At 35.8% G+C, this 11,196-nt stretch overlaps 1 protein-coding gene across 1 annotated transcript in view; it reads left to right on the forward strand.

The window, feature by feature from the left end:
• Positions 1–11,196, forward strand: part of SLC38A9 (solute carrier family 38 member 9) — a 128,913-nt gene that overhangs the window by 50,470 nt on the left and 67,247 nt on the right. The window contains exons 2-5 of the mRNA XM_007944180.1: positions 5,740–5,872; positions 9,849–9,970; positions 10,103–10,166; positions 10,386–10,479. Of these exons, the coding sequence (XP_007942371.1) occupies positions 5,740–5,872; positions 9,849–9,970; positions 10,103–10,166; positions 10,386–10,479 (413 nt within the window). The remainder of the gene's footprint in view (positions 1–5,739; positions 5,873–9,848; positions 9,971–10,102; positions 10,167–10,385; positions 10,480–11,196) is intronic.

An 11,196-nucleotide genomic window follows, 5' to 3' on the forward strand; every position in this document is an offset into this window, starting at 1 on the left:
AAGTGTTCTGGAATTCCTGTTCTTCACAATGTTTTCCATAATTTGTTATGATGACACAGTCGAATGTATTTGCATAATCACTGAAACACAGGTAAACATCTTACTGGTATTATCTGCTTTTAGCCAAGATCCATTTGAGAGCAGCAATGACCCTCATTCCATACCCCTCAATATTACAACTCAAGCCTTTCTTTTTCCTTCAGTTCTTTCAGCTTGAGAAATGTTGAGCATGTTCTTCCCTTTTGTTTTTCTACCTCCAGGTCTTTGCACATTTCATTATTAGACTTTCCTTTGCCTTCTCTAGCTGCTTTTTGAAATCTTTTGTTCAGGTTTTCACATCATCATTTCTTCTTCCATGTGGCTACTCTGTTCAAAAATAAGCTTCAGAGACTCTTCTGACATCCATTTTGGTCTTCTTTTCCTGTCTTATTAGTGACCTTTTGGTTTCTTCACACAGGATGTCCTTGATGTCATCCGACAACTCATCTAATCTTCAGTTATGGGTATTCAGTGCATCAAATCTGTTCTTGGGATGTTCTCTAAATTCAGGTGGTATATACTCAAGATTGTGTTTGGGATCTCATGGACTCATTTTAATTTTCTTCAGCTTCAATTTAAACTTATATGTGAGCAATTAATTGTATATTCTGTAATTGGCCCCTGGCCTACTTCTGACTGATTATATCGGGCTTCTCTATCATCTCTTTCCACAGATTTGATTTGATTCCTATTTATTCCATTTGGCAAGGTCCAGGTATATAGTCAACATTTATGTTGTTGAGTAAAGATATTTGCAGTGAGTAAGTTGTTGGTTTTGCAAAATTCTGTCATGTGATCTCCAGCATCTTTTCTATCACCAAGGCCATATTTTCCAGCTATTGATCCTTCTCCCTTGTTTCTGCCTTTTACATTCTAGTGACCAATTATTAACAATGCATCTTAATTGCATGTTTTATCAATTTCAGACTGCATAATTTGGTTAAAAAATACTTCAATTTCTTTACAGGTAGGTGTGTAAATTCGAGTAATAGCCGTATTAATTGGTCTTCTTTGTATGTGTGTGGTTATTACAGTATCACTGACAGCACTGTATTTCAGGATAGCTTTTAAAATGTTATTCTGATAATGTTATTTTGATTTTGATGAAATGTTATTTTGGTGATGTCGTTCCTCTTCAATTTGTCATTCCCAGTGTAGTAGATCATACATTTTCTGATTCAAAATGACTGATGCCAGTCCATATCAGCTCACTGATGCCTAGGATGTAGAAGCTCTGGTGGGTTAGCAATTAAAGCATATGGCTGAAGGTTAGCACTTTGAACTCACCAGCTGCTCCATGGGAGAAAAATGAGGTAGTCTACTTCTATAAAGATTTACAGTCTTAGAAACCCTATGGGACATTTCTTCTGTGTCATATAGGGTCTCTATGACTTGGAATTGACTTGATGGCAGTGGGGTTTTGGGGATTAATTTCTAAGATACTGATCTTTATACATTTCATTTCATTTTTGAAAACTTGCATTTTCCTATGTTCATACTTTGTATATTTCACGTTCCTGTTATTAATGGATGCTTTGAGCTATTTCTTCTGATATTGAATGGTGTCACGTCAGCAAATGAAGGTCCATTCACGTCATTAAGGTTGACTCCACTTTGAGGAGGCAGCTCTTCCCCAGCCATATTTTCAGTGCCTACCAACATCAGAGGCTCCTCTATAGCTCTATCTCTGATGGTGTTCCACTGCCATTTGTAATGTTTTCACTGCTAATTTTTTTCAGAAGTAGATCACAATGTCCTGCTTCTTAGTCTATCTTAGTCTGGAAGCTCCACTGAAATTTGTCCACTGTGGGTGACCCTGATGGTATTTGAAGTATCAGTGGCATAGCTTCCTGCATCACAGCAACCCATAAGCCACCACAGTAGGACAAACTGACAGACAAACTGTGGTGATCCCTACACTTACATAGCTCTTGCCCCTCCTTCTTGTTCCAATTGTGTGTTCTCCTTTCTCTGTTTCACTCTGGATTGGAATTGCTTACTTATCTATCTCCTCCTGAAGATTAAGATTCTTGAAGTTCTTTATCTTATTCATTGTTTAATGTTTAACACAGGAGCTCCAGTAGTGTAGTGCCTAAGGCATTTTACAGCTAACCAGAAGGCTGGAGGTTCAAACCCACCAGCCACTCCTCAGAAGGAAGAGTGGGCAATCTACTTCTGTAGAGATACCGCCTCAGAAACCCAAGGAGGGTTCGCTATGAGTCGGATCCGGCTTGATGGCACTGAGAGAGAATATTTAACACAATGCTTAGGTATTGATTGGCACTTAAATAATATTTAATAAATTGATAACCAGTTCATACTAATTAGCTAAAATAGAGAAAAACTGTATATAAGCTCTGCCTTTAGGGACAGTAAATAAAACTGAAATGTTGAGCAGGGTTTTGTGAAACAAGATGTATAGGCATCAGAGGAAGTGAGAAGATTGTCAGCAGGTAAGAAACTGCCATTATTTTTCTTGCAGCAGTAAGGAATTCCTAGGCACAATAAATTAAGTAACTGCTTTTCAGTCTTTATTGAAAAGCTGCCTAACAGGCATAGAATGTTTCACCAAACAGGAAGAAATAGAGTTGGGCTGTTCATGATTTTGAAGGTTTACCTGCATCAGAATTTTTGCATAGCTGATTCCATTTTTATTTTTTAACAAATAATCCCAGTCTGACAAGTGTTTAAGCACCTCAGCTTTCATAGAGATGTAGTAAATGAAGTTTTAAGTCAAAAGGCTCCATGTTGAGTATGAAACGTCCTTGTAGTCATGATATTACTATGAAACTTCAAAGGTGTATAACTGGTCAGTAGAAGGGTGGAGACAGATTAGAAAGCCAAAATTTTTTTTTAGGAATTTAAGGAGTGGAACCTGGGGAAAATGTTAGGTATATTTTCTCTGTTTATAAGTGCATTAAAAGAGAACATAGGGTTTTGATTATTTTTAAAAAATATTCAAAACTTTTTGCTGAATATTGAAAGTATTTTTTCTATGGGATGACCATAAATATTTATAACATAAGACAGATATAAATTCTCATGCATGAAGCATTATAGTTTATTTGCCATATGGCAGAACTGCATTTCAAATGAGAAGTAAACACTGATAAGAAGCAGTCATATGAAACTGTGTTGAAAAGGAAAAAACCCAAGTTTCAAAAATCTTTTATTCTGAATATTGTTCTTTGTGTCATATTGTTCAATTTAATTTAAAAGAAAAAAGAGAAAGTCTTCAGATCCAACTAAAGCTTAGTTTAGAAATATAATTTATATTTTTGTTTTCTTGGATGAAGCTTTAAGCATATGTTTCTAATAGTTCAGTTAAAATATGCTGAATTGTATGTTTTTAAAGAGGATCTGTTTTGAAAAGATTCCAAAATATTTGTTTGAACAGGCTCTCAGCATCTCGATGAAAACTGTTGGAAAAGAAAAACTTTCAGAGCCATTCTGCTTTCAAAGTACACAAGGCAACTAAACTGGTACAGTTAACACTTCTGTAAGAGGCCTGCAGCCAAGAAATGTAGCACACTTCCTGGACTGCTTTTCAGCAGGCCTTTAAAACATCTTAGTGGTTGATATTAATACCGTTGAATTTTCGGAGTAAGAAGCTACAAGTAGAACATCTACATTTTTTCTATCAATGTTGTACTTGTTAATAGGCTCTTAATAATCCATGATTATCTTAAATCTCTGCCTTGTGTTGACATTACAGCTCAATAGTTTTTTAATTTTGTGGGTCATCATTCTTGCCAAGCAATAAGTGAATGCCCTGAAGAATGTGACCACAGATATGATTAAACTGTCTCCCAGATATAAATATTTTACATTGACTTTTCAGTACCACTGAGTATAGTAGAGATGTAAATTTTACAGGACACCATAATGCCTTTGGAAGATTGACAGTAACTTCAGGTTACCAAATTTATAATTGTTGTTATTGTTATGTGCCATCGAGTCTGACTCGACTCTTAGCAACCCCTCCTTGGGTTTCTGAGGCAGTATCACTACGGAAGTAGATTGCCCAGCCTTCCTTCCAGGGAGTGGCTGGTGGGTTTGAACCGCCAGCTTTCTGGTTAGCAGTCAAGTGCCTTAGGCACTATGCTACCAGAGCTCCTAGAAGCCCCTATACTTAGGTGCTATAATGGAGAGTAAATTGTGAAAGGAGTATCGCAAGATCCTATGTGCTAGAGAAGCAGGACTAAATTTAACATCTGTACCACCATTTCACAGAGTTAGTTGGAAAAAAACCAACAAATTAAATTTCATTATCTTGGATTTTCAGATGCTTCATATAAAATTAGTTTAGCACTGTCTGCCGAAATGATTATCATACTTTAATGATACTTTAAGCTTCTTTCAGAATGACCAATGTAGAAGAGTTCTGTGGACCCAATGATAGATTTCTCGGTATTTTTTCCTTCATTATTTGGATCTGTATATAATCTTAAATGGTAAAGTCATGTAGTTTGGGGCACATTGTCTTTTGTGACTTCAGGGGGTCTAGGAATCACCTGGTAGCATAGTGCCTAAGGCACTTGACTGCTAACCAGAAGGCTGGCGGTTCAAACCCACCAGCCACTCCTCAGAAGGAAGGTTGGGCAATTCTACTTCCGTAGTGATACTGCCTCGGAAACCCAAGGAGGGGTCGCTATGAGTTGGGGCCTACTCGACGGCAAACAACAACAACAACAACAGGAATCGCCAAGAGAATGCAGATTTTTCATGCAACTCTGACTAGTCTTTCCGTTTTGGACAGTATATTATTGGAAGCTTAGAAACCAAATAGAGAGAGAAAATTTCCATAAGGACCTATGTTGTTGTTGTTTTGTGCCATCGAGTCAGACCCAACTCATAACGACCCCTCCTTGGGTTTCCAAGGCATTATCACTACGGAAGTAGATTGCCCTATCTTCCTTCCGAGGAGTGGCTGGTGGATTTGAACCTCCAGCCTTCTGGTTAACAGTCAAGTGCCTTAAGCACTACGCTACCAGAGCTCCCTAAGGAACTATAGGGGTTGGTAACTGAAAATAATTGAAAACCAGAATCTACAGTTGGTCTGGGTATAGTCTTGGGAAGAAAACACATGTGAAAGTAGCTTTGAAGAGTGTATTACTAAAATCTGGAAAAAGTAGAATGAGGCAAAATATTTCTAGTGTCCTGATGTCCTATTTGACTCTACTGTGGAGGACTCTCACAAGGGAGGTGGTTGAGATCACTGAACTTTAGTACCAGAACCAAGAAATAGAAATTCTGTTTATCATAGGAGTAACTTCATCCCATGGGGAAGGAGTAAGACTCTTTAGTATAAGAATAGTTTTATCTCTAATTTCTTTCATTTGGTGCCAAAAACTTTTTGAGAGAATATTTAAAACTTATCTTTCATTTTTAAAAGTAACAGCTGCTATATTTCTTTTTAATGACAGGTGTAAGCACTTTCTGTTACGTCTCTTCTATTACTAAATTTCTTAAGATTAAAAAAGCACAATTTAAAGTAATAGTATTATGAGACAGAGCTTTATTCTGTGGATTGGATAATACTTCCTTTGTGGCATTTTCTTTCCCACCAAAAGTGAGAAGTGAATTCCTTGCCTTGGTGCATCCATTTCTAATGGAGGACAAGAAGCTATTTTCTCCAGTGGCTGACTTCCAGAATTTCTGGCTGAACGTTCTTTGTCAAGTGTATATTCCCTTCTCTAGGCCTTTCTATATAGAGCCCACAAACATCGTCAATGTGAATGATGCCATTCAAAGAGTTAGTGACCATGCCTCTGCCATGAACAAAAGGATTCATTACTACAGCCGGCTCACCGCTTCTACAGACAAGGCACTGGTAAGGAGCAAAGCATTACTCATTGTCTAATAGTAAATTGAAATGAATAGTGAACAACATAAACAAGGGCAACTCCCAGTGGTTGAACATTTTGTTGGCCGTATTTCAAGCACAGCATCATGGAAAATTGAAGATGGAAATTAATACATGTCCTACATGCTATGCTAGAGCATTCTTATCTGGCCTGTTTTAGCAATATTTGAAACAATCTACGTTGGCCACAACCTGAAGATATTTTGGATTAAATTCTGCTATTCCCCAACCCCAAGAGCACTGAGGAGGATATATTACTTTTGAAGTGGCACTTTGGGTCATTAGTTAATAACATAAACAATAACAGGTTCTAGTTAGTCTATTCAGTTTTTAAGTTTAAAGTTACAAGGGAAAAATGTTTTAGAAATTATATACAGCAGTGGGAAACTGAAATATATGCATACGTACATATAGTATTTTCCTATTTAGCAGTGTCCTTCTATAGATCAAAAATAAAGATCAAAGTTATAGATTCTAAACATTTTAGGCTTTGTGAGCCACACATTGACCCATATTCTTCTTTGCTTTTGTTTCACAACCATTAAAAAATATAAAAACCATTCTTAACTCATGGACTATAAAAAAACAGGTTGAAGGCCAGACTTGGTCCATGGACCATAGTTGTTTGACCTTCAGTTTTCTAAAATCTGTATTATTATTATTTTAGGGTCAAAAATACATATTATAAGTAATTTGATTGCTTTTAAAAATGGTCATATATGAGAGATTCAGAAACTTGAAAGCTTAAAGAAAAATGGAAATATTCTGGAAGAAAAATTCTGATTTTTTAAAATAGATATTAGTAAGAAAAAGGGAGAAGGAAACTAATATTCATTAAATGTTTATTGTGGGGCTAAAATTGAGCTAGTCACTAGCACATGGATATCTCATTGAATCCTTACAATAGTCATATAAAATCACTATTGCATTCTACTTAGCCAAAGTAGGGACTTCCAAAATATTCTGGGTGGGGTAATTTCTCCCCAATTTTTCGCTCTGTTACCCCTAAACCATTTTATCAGTAGTTGTGGTAAAGACTTGATTCCATAATAAAATAATCTGTGGCCTTAAGTAATCTAGTATCTCCAGGTCTAGGTCAGACCTCCTAGTGGCTCTACTGTTAGAAGCAAACTTCAGATACTGGCTGGACCAGTCTAGGCCTGAATGAATAAACTTTGACCTAGAAGTTAACTCAGCATTATACACTAAGTTGAATTCCTTTTGTTAACTGACACTAAAGTGATCTAAAATTAACAATGTGGTATGACTATTTTTAGTGAATATGTTTATATATTCATGATCATTTTCTGATAATCCTAAAATTATTTTTCCTAAAATATTTTTAAGGCAAGAACAGTATGAAGATATAAATCTAAGTTTTTACAGAGTTATACATTTTTATTTATGAAAAATTTCCCATTTACCTTAATTTTTTTATTCTAAAATAGGGAAATGGAGAAAATTATTTGGTTGCCAACATTCCCTAGACTCTTGCTACTAGCAGTGTGGTTTGCACAGGCCAGCAGTATAACATCTCTGGGAGCTAGTTCAAAGTGAAAAATCTGAAGCATCTCTCCAGACCTACTGAATCAAAATTTGCACTTGTGGCAGGATTCCTGTGTGAATCATAGGAATTTCAAAGTTTGAAGAGCACTGCCTTAGACTGCTGCCAGCGGGATCCAACTGTCAAATTTTTCTCTATCTCCTAAGAATTTGCCACTTATCCTTTAGCTTCTAATCCTGCCCCACATAACTTTCAATTTTCACTTTTTCTGAAGTTGCTTTGCTAGCTATGGAGATTTATCTCCTACCTGCTGTAGATGTGGTCCTGACCTTTTTCATTTTCACTCCATGGGAGAAAACAACAGAACTCAGGCCTAAGAGGATTATGGGTAAAGAGGGGGCAGCAGACCCATTTCCATATATGCATTTATGTCTCTAGAAAGTAGTTCATTCAAAACCATCTTTGCCTACAAAATACCACCACCAATATATCCATAAAGGGAGAAAGTCTTGACACTTTTTCTTTTTGTACCAATCCATATCCTGTCTCTTTACTAAAACTGCATGTTTTCCATGTTTTCCAGTAATATTTCTCTATTTTTGCCCTCATTAATTTTTTTTTTTTTTTTTTTTTTTTTTGTCATTCCTATGACACAGTACACCACAGAGTTTGACACCTAATTTCTATTCTGTATGGTAATGAAACCTAGTGGAGTCAAAGTTCAACCTACATCCCTGGTTGGAAAATTACTCAGTTCCTTAAAAGCTGAATAGGATGAAAGCTCAACTATTGCCCCCACCCTCATTAAGACTGATAGGACCCTGGTTGGAAACAAATAAGTAAACACAATAACTCAGTTCCTTAAGAGCTGAATGGAAGGAAAAGTCAATTTGCACATTCTTTCCTGCTATTCCCCTAAAAACAGGTGATAAACACGTTAATGTGTCTCAGAAGACAACTTGAAAATTAACTTTGGCCCATGGGCATGCACAGTGGGGGAGAGAAGAACATAGTTGCTGGGAACTGACATTCTCCCTCTGCCTAAGACCCGATCAGCTGATGACAGGAAGCTGATGACTCATCCGGTGCATAAGCGCACTTCATTAAAAAACGACTCTCCCTTTAAACCAAGGTGAAGAAAATTTCAGCCAATCCTCAACTATTTCACACCCAAATTCCTGAAATTTTTATGAATATGCATAATCCTCTCTCCTGAAACTTACAAAAACTGTAATACAATTTAGATTCGGGGAGTCAGATTTGGGTAAAGACCCCTGTCTCCTTGCATTGCCACTTTGCAATAAATAATTTTCTCTCCTCTTAATCACTCAGTATGTGAACTGTTTTAGCCTGACTGCACACCAGGCAGGGACCCATGTTTGGTCGGATTTCAGTAACTGTTAACCAGTTGCCACTTGAATCAATTCTCATTCATGGTAACCTCATGTGTGTCAGAGTAGATCTGGGCTCCATAGAATTTTCAATGGTTGATTTTTCAGAAGTAGATCACTAGGCTTTTCTTCTGAGGAACGTGTTGGTGGATTCAGACTTCCAACCTTCCATTTAGCAACAAAGCACGTTAACCATTTGTACCACCCAGGGACTGTAATTCTTTGTGATAGCCTTGTCTAATTGTTTTGTGTTTCTTCTAACTGGACTTTAAACTTCTTGAAGGGAGGGTTGTATATTATTTTTCTCTTGAATGCTAAACCTAGAACAAAATTAGAGATTTACATAGTATTTACATACATTTTTTATCCCTCCAAAAACAAGGGAGTAGAATTAGGAAGAAATATATGGGTGTAGGATGAACTATGTGTATAGAAAATATATCTATTCAATCATTCTCTCTTTGTTTTCCATCTCTCTCTTTTGGCACCTTCCCTTTCTCTTGCAAACATGCTTGAATCTTTTCCATCGGTAAAAATCCTTGCTTTTGCCTTTTTCTTAATCCATTGCCTAAGCTCACTTTTTCTTCTGCAACCAAAATATTTAAAAGGATAGTCTATATTTACTATTGCTTTCTTCATCTTCTATTAACTCCTCAATTCTTTGTAGTCTGAGTTTCTCGCCTTCCATTTTCCTAAACTCACCCTCCTATAAGTGTTCTTGACTGCTTCGTTCTTCAAATTTCCCTTACTTAAGGCCCAAATCTTCATTTATAATTCTTAATCTCAGTATTTTGACTATTGAGTATTTGAAAAATTCATTCTTTTTGTAGTTGGAGAGTTGTGTTTATAGTCTCTAAACTCTTACCCCTTTAGATCTTTTGTTACATAAAAATATTGTATTCATTAATCAAAGTTGTGTATTGTTTATTTGTTCATAGTATTTAGAAATGTGTTTAGAGTCAGGTATTGTGCTGTATAGAAAATACTCCATTTTGCACATTACTGGTTCTCACATTGCAGCACATTTCTCTATTTTCCTTTTTACCAGATTGCCCCAGATCATGTAGTTCCAGCTCCAGAAGAATGCTATGTGTATAGTCCACTGGGTTCTGCTTACAAACTAGAAAGTTACACTGAAGGATACAGTAAAAACACCAGTTTAGTAACCATGTGAGTAAAACTACTCTTTGGAGCATGGCTTAAACTATATGTAAATGAAAATTGCTGATTATTTTTGTCTTAATTATAATGTTTAAAGAGTCAAACTCCATATTTTTTACTGCTGCTACTTTGTGCTTTCAGTTTTATGATTTGGAATACCATGATGGGAACATCTATACTAAGTATTCCTTGGGGCATAAAACAGGTAATATAATTTCTAGCCCAGTTTTTGCCTGAACTTTTTTCTCTTCTAAGTTTACAATAGCAATTTTAATAAATCTACAAAAAAAGTTTTTTAAAGAAAGTAGATGATTTTGTTTAGTTTTCCTTGGTTCCCAGGTTTTTATGATAATGTTATGTGGTTGTATATGGATTTGTTCTTACATGATGCTATATTTTGCTCTGTATTTTTACGTTTATACAGGCTGGATTTACTACTGGAATGTGTGTCATCGTGCTGATGGGCCTTTTAACACTTTATTGCTGCTTCAGAGTAGTGAAATCACGGACTATGATATGTAAGAATTTTACAAGTGAAAATAGATTAGTGTTATGGGTATTAGTAGGTATTTCTTACTGAAGTAAATCACTGATGTGTCTAGTCCTTAAATGTGTGTTAACTGTCTTCTCTGCACCTGGAGATTTTCTTCTCTAATTTATATCATTCTGTTAAACTGATATGTTAATACATCAGTGGCTGCCTTTGAAATTCAGTGAAGCTGGGAATTCTTTGCAGAATAAATTCACTTTGGTACTAATTTCCTTGGAAGAATATTTTTTTTAAAAAAAGTTATATATTTAAAATAAGGCCAGTGCCAAAACTAAATTGAGAATTCTGTGATTCTTATCAGTTATTGATGGCTTATTTTGCCAAAAGAGCTAAATGTTGCAATCTCCTAAAAGTAGAAATTACAACTAGGCAAAAATGTCAAAATATAAGCAGTGTGCTCTTTGTAGCAAATTCTTAAAGTTGTACAATACCTCCAGTCATCTTTGAATTCTAGATCAGCAAAACATCTTTTTTTAGGTTGTTTTTAAGCAGTTTAGGACCTAAAGAGACATGTATTATTTCACTGACTTTTAGCAAGGATAAGTTAACTGACCAGGTTTTGTCTCTAGTTTTTTTTTTTTTCTGTCTTTACTAAGCAGTTTCTATGTTAACCAAATCTTGTCTTAATCACAGGTGAGTATTGTTTAAAAGTCCTGAGAGATTTACTCTAGTTCCAAAATGGGAA

The sequence above is a fragment of the Orycteropus afer genome, unplaced genomic scaffold (genome assembly GCF_000298275.1).
Source record: "Orycteropus afer afer isolate SDZICR_OR568_19922 unplaced genomic scaffold, OryAfe1.0 scaffold00122, whole genome shotgun sequence".
NCBI classification, from domain to species: domain Eukaryota; kingdom Metazoa; phylum Chordata; class Mammalia; order Tubulidentata; family Orycteropodidae; genus Orycteropus; species Orycteropus afer.